The sequence below is a fragment of the Arvicanthis niloticus genome, chromosome 18 (assembly GCF_011762505.2).
Source record: "Arvicanthis niloticus isolate mArvNil1 chromosome 18, mArvNil1.pat.X, whole genome shotgun sequence".
NCBI classification, from domain to species: domain Eukaryota; kingdom Metazoa; phylum Chordata; class Mammalia; order Rodentia; family Muridae; genus Arvicanthis; species Arvicanthis niloticus.
The window spans coordinates 36,536,894-36,557,152 of record NC_047675.1 but is presented as its reverse complement, the minus strand read 5'-3'; the positions used below and the strand labels follow the sequence as shown (position 1 = coordinate 36,557,152).

The window sequence follows — 20,259 nt, the reverse complement described above, 5'->3', positions numbered from 1 at the left end:
TGTAACCAGGCAAGACTTCCAGTGGAGGGATTGGGACACCAACCCAGCCACAAAACCTTAGACCTACAATTTGTTATGCCTGTGAGATGTGCTAGGATAAATGGGGTACAGAGATTGTGGGAATGGCTAACCAATGTCTGGTTCAGCTTGAGACCCATGTCAAGAAAGGAAGACAAGCCTTTACATTGCCGGGGGGGGGGCAGGAACCAGAGATCTATGATAGAACTAATCATGACTGGCAAAAGAAATGTCAATGGAAATGATTCCTAATGATATTCCTCTGTTTTCATAGACAGGAGCCTAGCATTATCATCAGAGAGGCTTCATCTAGCAACTGATGGAAACAGATGCAGAGATTCACAGCCAAACATTAGGTGGAACTTAGGGAATCCTGTGGAAGATGGTGAGGAAGGGTTGTGAGAACCAGAGGGGTTCAAGGACACCACAAGAAAAAAAATCTACAGACTCAACTAAGAACTCACACTTGGCACTGTTAAATGGACAACACCTCTTGGCTCGCTAAGTCATACTCCTTGGAGGAGAAGCTAATATGTTTATTCTGCCAAACTGACATAGTAAACTGTCTCTTATGTTCTTATCCTTATTCCCACAAATGAGTGTATCTCATTCATCACCAGAAAAGATTGTTTTTGCAGCAGATAGCAATTAATACAGGGACCCACAATTGGTCAACATGTAGAGAATAAGAGACTGTAGATAGCTCAGCTATAGATGTGACGTCTATACCACACTGTTCCCTACAAGACTGGGGGTTAATCTGAGAATAGGGAGTAGAAAGATTATAAGAACAAGAAGTAGTGGGTATCCATGGTGAGATATCAGTACAGTATTGTCTGGATATAACAGTGTTACTGCACACATGAACTTACAGATGCTGTGACGACATGCACAGTATTGTCTGGATATAACAGTGTTACTGCACACATGAACTTACAGATGCTGTGACGACATGCACAAGAGCTGCACAAGATTAAGCCAGTCAAAATCCTGGCATGGACAGAGGAGGGAACCCACGAAGTTCCACCCTTAGCTAGGAACCTCTTGGCAACTGATGGGCTCTGGGAAAGATAAATGTAGTGAGAATTTTGGAATTTGGGTTCCTTTAAAAAATACAAGAGCATTATAAAAAAATAGTTTCTGCAATTGATTGTGTGACATTTGGAATTCTGGGGACTATATTACTTTTTTTTAATGGTTTTTAGTCATGATACTGTGAGGAATGGGTTAAAGATCCTGAAGTCTTGTGATCTACTTTCTACCAATTCTGGAGACAATTCTGAGGGACAAATCAGGTCAGATTTCTTGGTCTTATCTTCCTATAAACCTGTTGTTAGTCAGATACAACAGACTAATGATATTTACTAAGACAATAACCCTTATGTTTTGAATGTTGTCAATGTCCTAATTTAGGATTCTTTATATAAATAAACTTAGATCCTCAATATATGACAATGGATTCCCTAGAGGTAGGTGAGCACTCAAGATGCAAAATTATGTACGTTTTCAAACCATTTTTTCCTGTTGACTGAAGTTACCAAAAACACTTTCTTAGAGGCTTAGGTTTTATTTGTTTAGTTTTTTTTTTTTTACTTGTTTGTTTGTGGATTTTTTGTTTTGTTTTGTTTTGGTTTTTCAAGACAGGGTTTCTCTGTACAGCCCTGACTGTCCTGTCCTAGAACTCTCTCAGAGGATCAGGCTAGCCCCAGATCTGCCTTTCTCTTCCCTCCCGAGTGCTGGGATTAAAGGTGTGTGCCACCACTGCCCTGCTGAGGCTGGGTTATTAATTTGGGCCAGAAAGTATAAGATTGCTGTGATCAGGACGTGAGAGATTGCAATAGATGCCCCAGACATCTTTCTTCCTCTGTGTTTTGATTGTTTACATCCTTGAAATAACTAGCTGTTCTAGTTTGCTTTCCATTTTTGTGATAAACACTGTAACCAGAAGGAGAAATGATTTACATAATTTTATAACTCCAAGGCTATAATCCATCGCTGAGAGAAGTCAGGACAGGAAGTCAAGGCAGGAACTGGGAGGGAAGAACTAGAACAGCAGAGACTATGGAAGGATGCTGTGTACTCATGTGCTCTTCGTGGCTTGCTCAGGCTTTTTTTTTTCTTACAGAACCCAGGAGCACCCAGGGTGGCCCCACCCACAGTGAGCTGCACCCTTCCACATCAACCATCAATCAAGAAAGTGCCCTGCAGATTTGTCTATAGGTCAATGAGATGTATGCATTGTCTCAGTTGAGATTCCCTCTTCCCAAATGACCCTAGCTTGTATCAAAACAACAAAAGACTAACCTGAACACTTGAGTAAAGCTTGGTGCTACCTATTTGTGAGCAGTCTGACTTGGTGATCCAGCCTTGAGAGGCTGTGCATTATTATTTCCTGGCTGCTGCCATTCCTGAATTACAACTAATTCTATAGGAGTTATGAAGGAAAATGCCATCAGAAAGAAATTCAGAGCCACAGGAAGGAAGCATATGAAAAACCCAGATTTATCGATAGACAGCCGTTGAGTTCTCTTTTCTTGGTTTAATTAGAAGACAAAATATGGGCTCTGGGAGGCATGGAAGCTCAGTGACAGAGTTACTCGTCTAGCATGCACAAGGCTCTGAGTCGAGTTCAGTTTCCAGTGATATATACGCACACACACACACACACACACACACACACAAACACACACACACAGACAACAACAAACCCAGAAAGTTTAGAGTAACTCAAGACCAGTTGATTACCCCAGACCTAAATGTTCTCAAACTTGCCCTCTTGTCCCTGAGATATCTGGAACACTTACCTATGAAGCAAGAGCCGGTCAAAATGTAATTGCCTGGGCTCCACCTCAATTTCTGGGCGAATTCCTTGGCAGCTTAACTTAAAGATGGCTGGCTCAGGGTTCTCCTTGATGCAGCAGACAATGCTGTCTTCAAAGACACCGACTGCAGTAGGGTAGGCCCATACGTTTAGTAACTGGTGAAAGAGTCAAAGGAAGGTCCATTTACACTGGGGATGTCAGGTCTTGACTATCCTCACCCTGATAGCATTTCTCCCCTTTGATTGTACCTGCTTTTCATTGGGTTTCAGAATCATGTTGACAGGCTCTAGAAAGTAGGTGCTTGCTTTTATGTCATACTGGAAACAGAAGTATGCCTCCACCACCATTGGAGAGTCATTCAGGATCGTCAGTGTCTCCATGTTGCCAGGGAACAAGGATGACTTATACCTGGAGATGGACGGGAATAGGGATGTGATTATGAGGATTGAGAGAGAGTTCAGGGGTAACAGGATCCTATGAGGTGCAGTGTAATTTGAAAGGGCAACGTGACTGTGCCAATGTGGTGGTGTGTTGACTGAGACCATGACATCTGTGGTTATTCACTTGCCTCTGAGAATACTGCACTGTGAAGTGACCCCACAAGCCTTGGTCTTCTTAGCTGTAAGATGGGAGAATATCATTTGGGTCACCTGATACTTGACATCTGTCTTAGATATCATTCACTTCCACAACACCTTCATAGACTGTTACTCTTCTGACATGAATTTATCTGGCCTTGTTTATATGACAAGTTTGCTTTTGTGCCCTAACATCCGTAGGAGAGATCTGTAGAGGTTGGCCTCAGGGATATTGGGAGACATTCTGTTAAAGGCAATGAACAGAAAAGGAACAGAAAAGGCTGAAGGAATAAGAGATATACACTGTCAGAGATCACAGCCCAGGCCAGGAAAGCCGAGCCGGTCTGAGAAGAGCTTTGACTAGCCTATGATGGAGGATGAAGGGTAGAGAATGACAGATTGAAGTCAGAGTATCAGAGTCAGGCACCCCTGTGAGTAACTGGGAAAGAGGAGGTAACCTCAGCATCTTACCCATCACTGTTGCAATTTGGCATGATGCTAAAGAGTTCTTGCTTGTTACCCAGTTAGTCCTCTCAAACCGTGAAGCAGACACTGTTGTCTTCACATTTTTTTGTTGACAAGGTTCAAGGTTTAAAGTGAGTAAGTAAATGGCATTTGCACTGGGTCACTGTTGTTAATCCCAGTGCTAATTTGGGCAGAATTCCCAGAGCTCTCCCAGAAGAACTCCTGCCCGGAATTCCCCATAAATTTCCCGTTGTTGAGCTCAGTAGATGCTTGCACTTCCATCTTCCTGTAGCATTTGACAGAATTGATCCTCCATTCTTCTCATGGGACTCTATGGCCCTCTTTCTCGTGTCTACTGTGGACTCCTCTTGGGTATGGAGAAGCTCTTGGTAGAACCGTCCCTTGTCTCACCCTCTCTCCTTGTGTCATACTGTCTGAATTGATGGTTCTTATCATCTTGATGACAGAGCCCTCCTGCAAGAACCCAAACCATATATTCTGTTCTCCGATTTATGTGGTTCCTAGAGATATCTTCTAAACAGCTTGGACTTGATACATCCCAAAGTGAAGTCTTGATTCCACCTTTCTGAAGCCTGGTCTTCTTCTAGGCTTCCCCACTAGGGAAAGTAGAACCAGAGTTGTCTGTGTGACAAAGTGGAGACTTGGGACATATGAATCCAATTCTCCTGGTTTGTAGTTTGGGGCAGTGTCAATAAAAGCCACAATTATATAAAAACTCTACTTGCAGTATTTGTGAATTCAACCCAGAAATCTGCACTTGACTTTGAATTAATGAAATACTTACTTGTCTCTTGACTTTCCACAAAGCAGTGGCCCAAAGTAAAACTTCTCCATGCTCATTACATACTTCTTAACGACGACTTCTTTCAACTTCATGTCTTTCTTCCTCTGAGAGAACACAACTCTGAACATGGGGGAGGAAGGAGTAAAAATAATGATACACAAGTGGAGGTTCAGCATCCTTCGAACCCAGAACTCCCTGCTCAGCGAAAGCTCCCGTGTCTGAAGACAGCTAACGTGAGGAGCTCTATGGAAGCTTTATCTCCTGCTTTCTAAGAGAAGATGGCATGGCTTGAACTTGAGAAAAAGGCCTCTAGTGCTGAGCTGGAGAGTCTGCCCCAGAACACCCAGATAGGAAAAATTCACAAGAATTTCTAGGAAAAACTATTACATAGTTTTAGTGGACAATAGTCAGCTTCTCAGTTCCTCAGGAAAATAGGGCTCCTTCGTGAGAATTACACCAGGGACAAGCTACAAAAAGTCTCTCCCTCCAGCAAGGAGTCACCTTGCTAGTTTGCTCCCCCAGGGGTGCATTTATGTGGGACATAAACTGCACAGGGGAGTTGAGTGACTAAGAGAAAAGCCACTCGAGGAGGTTCACGTCATAGGACTGCACATCCTAGAGTAAAAGTAAAAGTGCTTTGAATCTGCTTACTAGTTAAATATGCAGACTCACTTTCCAGAAGAATATCTCCCCTCCCCCGCCCTCCTCTCCCCTCCCCCGCCCCACCCTGGTTTTTTAACTTCATGTTTATTCTGTTTCAGTTTGGAAATAAATACTCTGTGGTGTCATGACAAATATGTTGCTCTTATTTTAAGGTCTGACGTACTACAGCCTGATACAAGAGGGGTCTGGGATGTGTTCCCAGTTCAGTGTTGTTGTTGTTGGTTTAGTGTGTGTGTGTGTGTGTGTGTGTGTGTGTGTGTGTGTGTGTGTGTGTATGCATGCACATGAATGCACGTGCACGCACACACTTGGAGGAAGCACATTTACCTATTGAGCATTCTCTTCGGTCCCCACTTGTTCAAAGTGCTTTGGTGTGTGTGTGTGTGTGTGTGTGTGTTGACTCAAAAACATGCTTTTCAACCTTTTCTTTTGAAAATAACATACACTTACTTTGGGTCTCTGCAGATGTATGGGTAGGTGCAGACTCCGCGGCAGTAAAGCTGATATTGGCGGCGGGTTCCAAGGAGCTCAAAATTAAACGTTTGGTCATAATTGCCGACATCGAAAGAGGAGAAGTGTACTCTCAAGGTTACCTCTCCATTTGGAGGCACAATCCACCGGAAGTGATTCAGCCTGAAACGACCACACAGACTTCTAAAGTAACCATGTGAATTGGACAGGAGAGCTGCCTGGGACAGGTCCTGTGCAGTTAGGTATGACAGGCTGTAAGGCCCCACTCAGGATAACCCTGCACTTCTCTGGTGGTGTGACAGGTGTGCTCCTCCCTTTCCCTTGTTCCTGCAAGGCATACCTGATGAACTTCTCCTGGGAATGTTCTCCATCAAAGCTGTTCTGGTCTAAGTCAGACATCGGGGCAATGCTCCCTGAAGTTCCCCCAGAGAGGCCTTTCCTGCCGGAGTACGTGCGGCGTTTCTCCTTCTGAGTTTCACGCACTTGTTCTGGTTTTTCTTTCAATTTCTGTTTGCTTCCCTTAGGTGGAGAGGGCTGTTCCTCTTGAGCCTTAATTCAGAATGAGCACAAAGGCTTTAAATACTTCTGGCACACATTAAAGACTGAGAGGTGCTTATAGCATGTCTGCAGTCATCATGGGAAAGGGTGGGGCCAGCAATTTCATGAGCTAGTGACATGATCAGTGTTTCTCTGGGTACTCTGTTCCTCGAGGAGGAGGTAGAAACCCTACAGCAATCATGGACAGGGAGCATATGGGATGAGTCTCAGCTCCTGGCAGGGTGCCATCAGTGCTCCATGGCTGGGCATTCAACTACCTTGACATTGCCTAGGCCAGGTTCTCTGGCCACCTGCCACATGATGGCTAATATTTCATTGGTATAGTCCATTCCTCATCATTTCCTTTCTCCTCCTCTTTGTTCTAAGAGGGATTTAAAAGGGATTTAAATTTAAAATTTAAAAGGGATTTCAAAGAATCTCTTACTATTTTGGGAAGGAGTACAAATAAGCACTTGAATCTTATTAGCCATATTTAATAAGTAGTCACCACTTCTTGGAGTGTATTTTTTACGCTTCTTGATCTGTTTTTTTTTCTTATTTTAAATTTATTGATCATTTATACATACACTCTCCCTTTTTCATGACAGGGTTTCCCTATGTGTAGCCCTGGCTGGCCTCGAACTCACAGAGATCTGAGTTTTAACCTTTTAATATTCAGAAACTTTAAAGACTGAAGGCGTATTGCAATCCTAACTTTTGGTAACCCTTCCTTAGTCAAGTTCCAGGTGGTGACTACATTCCTTCATGTGTTGCTATGATGAGATGCCTGACAAATGCAACCTAAGGATGTGTTTTATTTTGGCTCCCACTTTTGAGTCTCCTGAGGTGGGGGAGTCACGGAGGCAGGAGTGCTAGGTAGCTGGCCATGCTGCGCTCATCCTCAGGAAGCAGGGAGAGATGAATGCTCATGTCCAGCTGGCTCTCTCCTTTTTATTGAGTACAGGGTTTACCAGGCAATAAAATAGTTTTGTCCACATTTGGGGGTTGGTCTTTCCATCTCAGTTAACCCTAATCTAGAAAATTCCTCACAGACATGTCCAGATGCTCATCTTGCCAGTGATTCTAGATCCCGTCAGTCTGAGAACTCTGCTTCTAAATACTTCCGAGGAGCCCCTGTCTCCTCAGAATGAGGACTTTCTCCTGCACCGACCACAATGGAGTTGGGCATAGTCACAAATGAGAACAAAGCTTCTGTAATGTCACGTGATCTGGTTAATACTTCCTTAGGTGTCTTAGGCATGCATTTTATAGTTATGTGTTCCTGTGGTGGCTTGAATGACAATGGCCCCCATAGCCTCAGATATTTCAGCGCTTGGTCTCCAGTTGGTGGAACTGTTTTGGGAAACATTAGGAGGTGTGGCCTTGCTGGAGAAAGTGTGTCACTGTGGGTGGGGTTTGAGGCTCAAAACCCCACACCAGGTCACTCTTTCTCTCCCTGTCTCTAACTTGCAGATAAGTTGTAAGCTCTCAGCTTCTGCTCCAGCACCATGACTGCCTGCCTGCTGCCATGCACCCAGCCATGATGGTCATGGACTCACCCTCTGAAAGTGTAAGCCAGCCCCCAATTAAATGCTCTCTTTTATAAGTTGCCTTGGTTATGGTATCTCTTCATGGGAATAGAAAGTAAGTGAGACAGTTCCCAAGTGGTTATATATTATAGATTAGCATATTAACTTGTTACCACATGTCTATAGTATCTTTGAATGTTTCTCCCATGGATGTCCAATCATGATGCATCATGTCTACTGTCACTTTAATATGTTTGGCTATTATTCTTCTGGCTTAAGAATAAAGTTTTCTGCTGGGCAGTGGTGGCGCACGCCTTTAATCTCAGCACTTGGGAGGCAGAGGCAGGTGGATTTCTGAGTTTGAGGCCAGCCTGGTCTACAGAGTGAGTTCTAGGACAGGCAGGACTACACAGAGAAACCCTGTCTTGAAAAACCAAAAAAAGAAAAAAGAAAAAAAAAGGAGCCAGAGCTTAACTGCTTTTGTTTTGTTTTGTGTTTTAGACAGGGCCAGTTTTCAGGAGAAGGGGTTGGTGCACAATTGGCACTAACTTTCCGCATCTCTTCTTTGCAGAGTCCCCACTGGATGCTCTGCTCTGGTGAGGCACACCAATGCTGCTCACTGCAGATGCTAATTTTTTAGGTACTTGTACATTGGACACGGAATACAGCTTGTGAGGTAGTCAGGGCCAACAGCTAGTTTCATCTCCTCCTGGGAAGGGCATGCAAAGGGATTAAAATGTTGGGTCACCATTCTCCCATGGTATAAAGGCCATGGTTATAATTTTGATATGCATACAATCTACATGTTATTGCTCAGATCAATTACTTTTTGTGAATTTTTGTCTATGAATGGTGTGTATGATTTCTTTTACGTTTACATGATTTTGTTTTGTTAATCAAAAAAATATTAGCTCAACTGAAATGTACTTTTACATATTGCTAGGCAAGGAGATTTAAAAGTGACTTCATGCAAAATATCAGTCTTTCCATGGCAATTTTGAAAAAATAATCTAATTTTCCCCAGTGGTGTGTGTTCCCTTGATCCATAATCTTTGTATTCTTATACTGTTTTAGATCACCCTAAACACATCTCTGTCCTTTTTGAAAAGGGAGGGTTTTTCAAAATTAGCATATCACACTATTACGTTTCATTATGGCATTTTTAATTTGCTTTTGTTGATTCCCCTTTGGGCAGAGGAAATTTTCTCTCTCAACTCCCTCCCCCACCTGACAACCCTGGTATACTTTGAGCCCCTACCCTAAAACCACTTTTCCTCCTTCATCTGTCCTGAGTCCTTCCCTCCTCCCTCAACACCGTTTTTCCTCTACTGGTCCTCTCTCTGGTTTCCTAGCCTATGTACACTCTCACTTACTGATGCACACATGTCATACACACACACACACACACACACACACACACACACACACTCCAAGGTCATAAGCAAGTTTTGGTTGAAGAAACAAATTAAGAAGACACTAGAAAGACTTCTCATGCTCGCAGACTGTCAGAATTAATATTGTGACAATAGGCCACACTACCAAGAGCTATCTTTGGATTTAATGCAACCTCTCTCAAAATTCTGAGGACAACAGTCACATGATAGAAGGACAATCCTAAGTTTTATATGGAAGCACAAAGATCCTGGATCACCAAAGCATTCTTGAGGAAAAAGAACAACGCTGGTGGTGAGTTAGAGGGTGTGGTAACAGGCACACAGCAGGGTAGAACAGAACAGAGGACCCAGAGACAAACCCATAGGGCTCCAGTCACCTAACTTTGTTAAAATAAAACATCTATTGAGGAGAGACGGTGTATATACCAGACAGTGCTAAACAAAACCCTGGGTACCCACGTGTAGAGGGATGAGACTACATCCATCTTTTTCTCCAAAGCAATTCAAAATGAATCAAGAACCTTAATGAGAGAATTGAAATTCTGAATCAGAGAGGGAAGGACAGATGGAACACTTTAAGATACTGACATAGGCAGGGGTGGAAAAAGACTCTAACAGCTCAGAAAGTCGTGTCAAGAACGAACTGAAAGCCAGAAACTCTTATTCAGAACAGAAAGCCATGAGCAGAGTGAAGACAGCTCATGGGACAAGAGAAATAATTTTTGCCTGCTATGTATCTGGCAATGGATTAATATCTGGAATAGATCAAAAACCCAGAAATTAAACACCTCCCACCAAATTCCAACCAGTAAACAGGCAAATGAAATGAAAGTTACTTCTCAAAAGACAAAGTATAAATGATCAATATATGCATTAAAAAATAACCTCTTATCAGGGAGATTGATTAAACCTACACTCAGTCAGAAATGCAATCTATTGTAGCCATCATTGAAATCAGCATGAATGTTCCTAAAAACACACAAACAACATAGAAACCCACTACCCTATGATCCCACTATACCACTCCTGGGAATCTATGCAAAGGAACCTATGTCAACGTACCACAGAGGTAGTTATGTTTATTGTGGCTCTATTCATAACAGCTAAGCTATGTAGTCAGCCTAGGTGTTCAGCAGCAGATGAATGGGAAAAGAAAACCACACACACACACACACACACACACACACACACACACACAGAGAGAGAGAGAGAGAGAGAGAGAGAGAGAGAGAGAGAGAGAGAGAGAGAGAGAGACGTTTTATTCAGCTATAAAAAAGAGTGAAATTATGTCATTTTCAGGAAAATGAATGGAATTAGAAACCATTATGTGGAAAAAGCCAGAACCAGAAAAACAAATACCTCACCCTTTCTCTTGTGTATAGAAACTATACTGTATGTATGCATTATCAACACACATGTATCCACATATACAGTATGAAAATGAAAGCAGAACTATTTGGGAAGAGGAGGGGACTAGTGGGAGAGGGCAGGAGGGACCATGGGTAGTATGGTCAGAGCACACAGTGCAATTGGACAGACAGATGCTCAGGATGGTCCCCGTCACCTGGAATGACAGATGCACACTAATAATTAAAAAAAACAGCTTTGCCTAATTATTTTTTGTATATGAGCTTCAGAGCAATGTGATATATTTCCTAAACTGTCCCCTGGGGATTAGGAAAGGGAAATGAGGAGTAGCAATCATTTTCAGCCCCTTCCTGGGTAGACACAGGGAAGACTCACTGAAAGGTCCGTGGAGGCTCCACGGGCAGGAGGTCCAGAGAAACATGCCTCATTCCTGCCTGACTCAGATCGTGTCCCAGTGGGGGTGGCCTTCCTTCATTGTCTTGTGAACCCTGCCAAGTTCGAGACCAACCGCAGATCCTTTACCTTGGTTATGATGGTGTTGAGGAAGATATCTGAGTCTCCTTCCATTTCTTTCTTCTCGTCCGACAGGGGGAGGTCGTCATTAGGTGGAATCACAAACACAAAGTGCTTCAGGATCTCAGCGGCAACCAAAGACTGCCGCTTTGCTGGATATGAGATGATGGAGAACAAGACAGGAGCAGGGATGGGTGGTCCTGAGGAGCCCAGGCCTAGGCTGTTCAGGATCTAAATGGAAAGCTTTGCGTTAACTTCCCGTGCAGATTGTGCTCTGTCTCTACACCCCTGTCAGAATGAACATGGTGGGGCCCATGCAATCTTCTCTGCCCTCAGTGTTCCCCGGAGACCCTAAGGGAAGGGTGGGTCTCCAACTTGGCTCTGCCAGGACTTTCATAGGATCCTGGAGGCTCTTTGCTGTGGCATGTGCATGCTCTGCGTTTCTCATAGCTGGTGTCACTCTTTATTGTGACCATTTGTCTGCCTTTGCAAATAGGGCTATAAACTCCATTCAGATAGGAAACAGGTTGTTACAGGAGATGGCCTTGACCCTCCACAAGACTGCTTAATTTAAACAGGCCAGCTCCTAAGTTTCAGATGTCTGTAGCATAGATCTGGTTCATCTATTCTCGTAGTTCATGTTTATTTTTTTCTTTAAATGTTCTTTCTATCCAAAGACAAACAAACGTTGGTATTGGGGCAGGTTATATACAGCAAAAAGAAAAACTTAGAAAACAGAGGTCAGGTTCTGGGGCTTTCTCTCACTGTACTCTGGTATAGACTCATGACTATAAATACGAGTCATCTTCAAAGCAAGGGCCTGAAGATTGGGTAGCAAGTTCCTTCTCAGCATACAGGAGTTTAGTGTCTAGACTGTCAACCACACTAGTGATGGCCGTAGCCTGTTCCGTAGACTAAGTGGTCTGGTAGGCCTACCAAGTCAAGACCTCCATATAACCTATGTATCCCATCCCATGGAACACGGAGCATCCCGACATGGAACTGGAGTTGCTTCCTAGGATTTAGAATGTTCACAGAGAAAGCTGTAATTATTAAATTAATAACCAATTTTTATTAGTACCAGTTAATTAATTAATTAATAGTCTAATAGTAAATTAATAGTCTAATCAACCTATGAGTGGGAATGCGAGAGTACAGAACTGTACAGTAAATTGTTCTGGTTAAGGAGGAAAGGATTTCTTGAGTTCCCACTCCCCTAGTTCTTTACCTAAGCTTGTCCTGAAACAAAGCTTGTGAGCTGTGTTGAGGGAGTGTGTTGTGTGTTCTTCGGCTCCGCCCTGGACCTACTGTGGGTAAGGCGGTAAGGACACTCACGGGGACTGTTTTCCTCTTTCTCCAACTCTTGCTGCCACGCATCCCTCTAGGGCTCTCGTCTGTTCTAACTGGTCTACCTAATATCTGATTGAATCAGAGGTCAGCAGCCTGCTCTTTGACAAATTTGGCCTGCTGTTTACTTTTTCGAATAAAAGTTATTGGAGCATGGCCAAGGCAGTTGTATCTTGTTAATGGTTGCCTTCAACCTCCCAAGGCCAAGGTAAGTGGTTGTTGAAAAACTATGTGACCTTAAGACTAGAATTTTACTTTCTAATGCTTTATAGAAAAAGTATATATAAAAATATGCACTATATGTAACACACACATATACATATCTATCTATCTATCTATCTATCTATCTATCTATCTATCTATCTATCTATCATAAAAAACCAGTTTTTATCATAATCATAAAATCCCTAAACCACCAGTTGAGGTTGCTTTATAAGGCACCTAGCTTTTGTTGGTGGTAGTAAAAGGCTGCCTACCTAATAGATCAATTCCCATCCCAATGGAAAGCTTTCATAGGATGAAATCTTGGAATAGAGAAGTCTTTTGATTGTCTCCAAAGCACATCTCTCATTCCCCTGAGTACCAGTGTTGCCAATATTAAAGATCGGATGGAAGGATGGATTTTAATGAGGCCAGATAGATGGAATAGACTGGTGGAACTGTCTATGGATTGAAAAAGGTCCCTTTAGCTATTGCTATCCTGTATCCATCCGAGATTAATCAAAGGGTTTGTGGGTTTTTCAATACCAAGAGACATGTTTATGGTAGTGTGGTCCCTAGGTCTCCCTGTTGCTTTACCCCACAAAAGCCCTTGTACCTGATCTCCTTTGGGAAGTTTGTCACTCTCCAGGGCTTGCTTCCAGCTTATGCCTTCAAAGTCAGGAGTTTGTATGTTGATAAAGGGCACTCCGAGATCCTTCTTTCCCTCGTGCTCCTCTTCCCCCTCCCCTTCGTCGCTCCGCTCCTCCAAGGCCTTCAGCTTCTCCAGGCGCTCCCTCTCAGCCTTCTCCCTTTCCAGGCGCTCCCTCTCAGCCTTCTCCTTCTCCAGGCGCTCCCTCTCCCGGTCCTTGCGACCCCTGCGACCTCCGCCCCCTGAAGGCGCCTGTCGCTGGTCTTCAACCTCATGTGATGTCTCCTCGGTGCCCACATGAGGTACCAGCATCCCTTGCTTTCGGTCCCAGTACATGAGGATGCTCTGGACATCCTTCAGACATGTGTCATAGACTTTAAACTTTTGTGCCAGGTTCTTGTCAGAGTCCTTCAGGAAGTCTCCTTCACTGTCCTCTTGCTCCTGGGAAATTGGAAATCCAAACGCGTATTCGGTGGTGGCTTTCTTTTTCCTGGTGGTTTCTTCAAGAATTGCGTGCTCTCTGACGGAAACTTTCCTTTCTATGGACTCCATCTTCATTTCTAACTTGGCAACAGCGCTAATCTAGAAAGCAAAACAAATTACACATCAAACAGCTTGTTAAAGACAAGCAAAACCAGATGCAGGACAAGAAACATCTTGTTTCACCAGGAGGCCTAGAATTCAGGAACCTCCTAAGGTGCAGTGAGTTTAGGGATCACTTTGAAGGTAGTGTGGGGAGCCTCAGTGAAATGTCTACCTCATGGTTTTACGTTGGAGATATGGCCCCTCCCTGCCTTGTGAATTTTGACTTAGGTGCCTAGTCACTTTAACACATAGTCCTGCTCCAGGGCTGCGGATCTCGAGGACCAACACGGAAAGGCCGGCACACTGCAGTGTTCTGCACATGTTTTCAGATGTCCCAGGAGAGGGCAGAGAGGGCAGTGGCTCAAGCCCAGCAGTATTACAGCTTTGTGACCCTGCTGACAACTTAGTCCTTTCTCTGTATAGTGGGAATAGTAGAGCTGGAGAGATGGCTGAGAGGTCAGGAGCACTGGCTGCTCTTCCAGAGGTCAAGTCCCAGCAAGGGGGAGAGTTAATAGGCACATGAAGGGATTGTTAATGACTGAGTATGCACTTTGATATAAGGCATTTGCAACAGTGTCTCTCATAAAGCAGGTGTTCTTTTGGCATGAAGCTATTAAAACTGCATAGCTTTGTATTGCATTTCTGGGGACAAATATCAGTTTAGACTCTGGTCACATTTTGTCTTTAAAAAAACTTATTTATCTAATGAACCTGATATACAGCCATGAACCCTCACCTCCTTTTCTTGCTGTACTTTAACATGTATTTTGTGGGCTCTGTTTTGGCTGTTTTTTTTTTTTTTTTTTTTTTTTGGCTTGGATGAAATCCTTAGGTTGTTCCATCCCTTTGTGGGGTGTTTTTAGGGGGCTATAAATTCAGTCCAATCTCATAACTTCCCACAGTACATAGCCCAGTATCCCACTTCCCAGCTAAATTGAGGCCTGCTTCTGGCACAGAGTCTTGAGTGACCAAGAACTGTCCTCCCCTCTCATCTTACTGTACCTCTTTTTCTACTTCATCTCGAACATGGCCCAGTGAGATGGCCACATGAAAACACTTGTCAGAGCCTTATAAGTAAGAATCCCAGCACCCCACTTGAGCTCCTGTGAGAGGAGGTCTCAGTCTGCGGGAGCCACCATGGAGACACCAGAGTTGGTATGGAAAGCGGTACCAGTTGAGAGGGAAGACTTTCAGTTGGAGACTGTAGAAACTCAGTGTGGAGTACCTAGAGGCTGATGAAAGATTATAAAAACTAAGGAAGGATTTGGGAACATGCAGGGTATATATAAAAAAAACCATCCATGTAGGAGGTTATATAGCAGAGCCCAGAAAATATGAAGGATCAGTACAACATAGGACAGACATGACCTCTGGAGCCAGAAATCTGAGAAAAGATCCCGAGAAGGAAGCCGTTCACTTGGAAATTGGACAATATGCTTGGAAACAATTTATGAGCTAAACAGCTATGAAGAGAAGTCAGGAAGCATGAAGGGGACCAGTAATGCCAGCACCACATGTCAGCAATGCAAGGGTACAAATGCAAACAATGCTTGCAAACATGCTCGCAACTTTTCATAAATTAGAAAATAAAAATGAATAACATTAATATTGACCATAAGAAGTTAGGAGGAGAAAGGGAAGGAAAACAAAGTAAGGAGGAAGACATTTTGAAAAGGTGGGAGGAGAAACCCGTCAGAGAACAAACACAGTGGGAAGGTGTCACAGAGGCCACTGTGGTTTCTTTGGAAAGGGAATGAAAATAACGAACAGTTTTGGAGATGGGGGCTGGCCGTGAACTCGAGCTTCTGATCCTCCTGCCTCCACCACCTGAGTTCTGGGATTACAAGTGTGGGCCACCATGCCTGTTTTTATGAAGTGCTGGGGACTGAACTGAGGATGCCTCCATCCCCGAGATGAAAAACTTCTAACAAAATTGAAAAACAACAGAGAAAAGTATGAATGAATGTGGTATGGTAATGGAGACTGGACTGTATGGCTAGAAGCCGTTTAAAGACAGAGCAAGGAAGAGAATGCCGTGAATCACTTCCTGCTAATAATTTTGAGAATGGTAAGATGACCACGTTTAAAGAAAACTCTGATATCTCTTATGGTGTCCAGGAAGCAGAGAGAAAGGAATGGTGGGAAGGCCCTGGGACAAGCTTCAAAGCCTTCGAAGGCAGTCCCTCAGTGACCTACTTCCTTCAAGTCCACTTTGCTGTGAATTCTTCAGTGGGTTTAATTGATTGAGAAACGAGTGTCTTCATGATTTGTTATTTCACTGGAGCCCATTGGGCTGGCTATAAATGCTTTCACAGTGGAGGTGTTGGGGAGCATAGCAGACAGGGTAAAGTGACCAAGTCACATGGGAGGTATTGGGGACCACAACAGACAGGGTAAAGTGACCAAGTCGAAGGAGGAGAAGCTGAGGCTGAAAACCTGTGAGATGACTGACGAGGAAGGGAGTTAGGGCCAGACCAAGTCAGACATGTGGCTGCCCGATGCCGACAGGAAGTGACTGTTGGAGACTTTGGTCAAAAGGATGTAATGAAGACTGAGGCAGGGTAAAGAATGAAGCGTGAAAGGGAATGGAGTGAGTAGAGTCTGAGAGGAGGAAAAGATTTCGGACATTTTAATTATGAAAGAACAAGAGAAACACAGTGCTGGTCAGGGAGGCACAGGGTTGAAGGATCCCTTGGGTCTTAAAATTGGGTGGTTCTCAAGCTTGTCTGTCCTTCCCCATCACCAGGCACCCCCTGTGTCTCCTTTCACTCCCAGAGGATCTACCTATCTGGTCTCATCTAGCTTTCTCTGAGCTACTGTTTTTCAGATTATGTGACTACATTAGACCAAGAAGGCTCTCAAGAAGTCTTCCCAAGGAATATGGTCAAATGCGTTTTGTGCCAAGCTCAGGTGATACACATACAGCTTGCCCCTAAATGGATGGCCGGACATAGGGAAATTAGGCTTGAACTGATCAGGAAATTCTCTCCTTACTGGTTACTTTTTAGAGTTGCTAGTGGAGAAAAGATGCCAATGTTTTTAAGAAGCAATGAATCGCATGCTACAAATAACCCGCTGGGCAAAATGTACACACGGGTGCAGCAGCAGTGAGATTATGGGAGCAATCAAATGTTCTCTTGATTGTAACTGAGGACTGATCTATAGGAGAGAAGTCATACCTGGTACTTTAAATATGGTAAAACAAAACAAAACAAAACAAACAAACCATGGCTACAGACATTATAGGTGCTAGAGGGAACCTACTGAGTGCCCCTGGAAGCAAGTCTTTAATGCTAACCTGTTTAGCACCAGCCACGGTCGGTCCTGCAGCAGTGAAGGAAAGAACAAAGAGTAGAATACATTACTGCATAGGGTTCTGGGGATCTGACTTCATCTGTGGACCACAGGTGGGGACCACTGTCCTTCTGCACGTGTGGGATATCAAATGCATGGCCAAGTGAAGCCCAAACTCAGCGTCTCCGTATGGTCATGCTCAACATCGCTGGGCTCAGCTCTCCCACCTTCTGCCCTCAGACAATATCCAGACACAGCTGGTTAGTCAGCTTTTCAGTACGGAACAAGGAAGGGCTGCTACCTGCTTGTTTGCGGCTACTTGTTGCTTCTTTAGGGGCGGCTCCTCCTTTGCCACAGGGCCTTGCTTAGGCCTTTTGATCTTCCGTTTCAGCTCGTCTTCTTCCTTCTGCCTCTCCAGCTCCTGCTGCAGCTTCTTCTCCTGCATCTCCTTGGCGAGTCTCTCTAGCTCCCTGCATCAAGCCAGAGACAAGAAAACAGAGTTCAGCACCTCCTGTTCCACCTGCCAAGTTGGGACTGCCAGGAGGAGGACAAGGCTTTCTCGGAAGGAAGGAAAGAAGGAAGGAAAGAAGGAAGGAAGGAAGGAAGGAGAAAGGAAGAAAATGAATTTAAAAATGAATGAATGAATGAATGAAATGAAAGGGCCAAAACTAACTTTGAAAGGCAATTCAGCAAATCTCTGATGAATTAAATGCAATTAGATTTTTAAGAAAACTTATCTGTATTTCTAGTCCTGACTCTCTTCATGGGAGAGAAAGACAAAGATTGAAAATAAGCTTGATCACTGAGAAAGGATGTTCAAAGGCTGCTCTTGCTATGGTGTCCATGCAGGTATGCTCTCCTACGCTCTCACATCTGATGCTCAGACAGGAGGGGATGCTGTGCTTTGAGTGTCGGTCCCTACCACAGCTGGCTCAGAGCTGTGATGCTGGCTCTGGAAAGCTAGTCCCCTCTCTCTCTGTTTTTCTTTCCCTTTGTTATATGCTATCAACCATGTCTGCCTGGGCTGCCAGTAGCACAGAGGCATCAAAGCAGGCACCACATATAAAAAAAAATCAAGGAGATGGTACTTCTGAAGGTATCTAACCCACAGCTTGTTAAAGGCTGAACACAAGATGGGATTATGTAACTACTGAGATTCGGGGGTTGTGAAAAATTTGGCAACAGCCCAAAGTTTCTGGATATGCAAGAGTCAGAAATTAATTAAAAAATCAAATACCTTGTAGAAAATAGGCTGGTTTGGAGCTCACAGAGATCTGCCTGCCTCAGTTTCCAGGGTGCTGGAATTAAAGGTGGATGCCATTGTATCCAACATAGCTTTGGTTCTAAGCATACAACATACCCAGGTGCTGTGCATGCTATCCCACCGTGCATGCAAAACCAATCAACGCTGCCTGACACACCTTGGCCAGGACTCAAGACTGCTGTATGGTGTGAACAGCAGGGTTTTTACTATGCACGGTTTCCTGCCTTTATAGAAACAGAATAGCTTAATTATAGAAAAAAAAAAGACTTCAAATATTTTCCTAGTCATGTGTTAGCACGAAAGTATCAAGTTAGTATATCATTGAGTTAGAACGTTTGATTTTAAAAACTGCTGTTTCATTTCTGACTTGAATTTCATTTTTTTTTTTTTTTTAAAGCCTGAGATGAATTTTGGCTTGAGATTAGGGCAGAATTTCCAGAAGTTTTGGAAAACAACAACAAACAAGCAGACTTTTGATATTCTGTCCTACATATGTGAAAGCATATTCCCAACGTTTGTGACTATAAAAGTATTTACCAACTTTGAAAAATGCTAAAGATACTCTTTGTCCTTCAGTATCAAAGATTTAATTATTTACATAAAAATAAAAAAGCAACTGGTTGTGGTGGTACACACCTTTAATCCTAGCACTTATGAGGCAGAGGTAGGAGGATCTCTGTGAGTTTTGAGTTGGGGGTCAGCCTGGTCTATACAGTGAGACTCTGCCTCTAAAGAAAAAGTACATTCACCTCATTAGTTATACAGATTTACTTCAGTATTTAATAAATTAGTAAAATTATATGTATACCAAAGAATTATTTTAAAATAAATTTTATTCTGACTTTTTTTTCTGATACCAGAGAAGGTCTGGGTTGTGTATCAATTTATCTATATTTCCTGAGGTCATGCAAACATTTCTTTTCTTCTTCGTTTTTTTTTCTTTTTCTTTTTTCTTTTTTTTTTTTTTTTTTTTTTTTTTCGAGACAGAGTTTCTCTGTATAGCCCGGGCTGTCCTGGAACTCACTGGAACTCACTCTGTAGACCAGGCTGGCCTCGAACTCAGAAATCCGCCTGCCTCTGCCTCCCAAGTGCTGGGATTAAAGGCGTGCGCCACCACCGCCCGGCTTCTTCTTCGTTTTTATAATTATAATTTTGATTAATTATTTTCAAGACTGGGCTTCTCTGTGGATCCCTGGCTGTTCCTGGAATTCAGAGATCTGCCTGCCTCTGCCTCCTGAACGCTGGGATTAAAGGCGTGCGCCACTATGCCTAGCCAGGCAAACATTTCTTAGGCAAAAAGAACTCAAGAACACAAAAAGCTTAGGAAGCCCTGATTTACCTCTTTTTACCTCTACGAATCTGTAGTTGTTCTTGGCTGCTGTGACTCACTGCTTCTTGAGGTTCTGTCTACATTCTTCATGGTGTGTGTGTGTGTGGGGGGGGTATGTGTGTGTGTGTGTGTGTGTGTGTTACAAACAGTTTGGTGGTGAGCTCTGGGGTGCAAATGTGCACTATGAAGTGAATGCACGGAGGCAGCAGGCGCTGCAGCCTTGATGATAAAGGGGTGTTTCCTGGGGTGCCAAAGCTAAACTTGTCAGGCCTCTCGATGAGTAAACATTTCTCCTATGCTGGGGCAAAGATGAAGGGGGGGGGGTGGCAGGAGATGGGCAATCTCTTTCAGAGTCCCGGAGAGGGGTCTGGAGGCAGAGGGAGAGAAGAAATTGGGTTTATATCCTAGCTGAGTACCATGGCTCTG

At 43.6% G+C, this 20,259-nt stretch overlaps 1 protein-coding gene across 3 annotated transcripts in view; it reads right to left on the bottom strand.

Annotated features, from left to right (window-relative positions):
• Positions 1–20,259, bottom strand: part of Hydin (HYDIN axonemal central pair apparatus protein) — a 360,278-nt gene that overhangs the window by 72,688 nt on the left and 267,331 nt on the right. For 2 of the 3 annotated variants that reach the window (XM_076915883.1, XM_076915884.1), the window contains 8 exons: positions 17,541–17,709; positions 13,328–13,942; positions 11,173–11,394; positions 6,163–6,371; positions 5,802–5,984; positions 4,689–4,808; positions 3,089–3,248; positions 2,823–2,995 (listed from right to left, as the gene is read on the bottom strand). In XM_076915883.1, the coding sequence (XP_076771998.1) occupies positions 2,823–2,995; positions 3,089–3,248; positions 4,689–4,808; positions 5,802–5,984; positions 6,163–6,371; positions 11,173–11,394; positions 13,328–13,942; positions 17,541–17,709 (1,851 nt within the window). Of the gene's footprint in view, positions 1–2,822; positions 2,996–3,088; positions 3,249–4,688; positions 4,809–5,801; positions 5,985–6,162; positions 6,372–11,172; positions 11,395–13,327; positions 13,943–17,243; positions 17,270–17,540; positions 17,710–20,259 lie in introns of those variants that run through there. The other variant, XM_076915885.1, reaches the window with a different exon arrangement.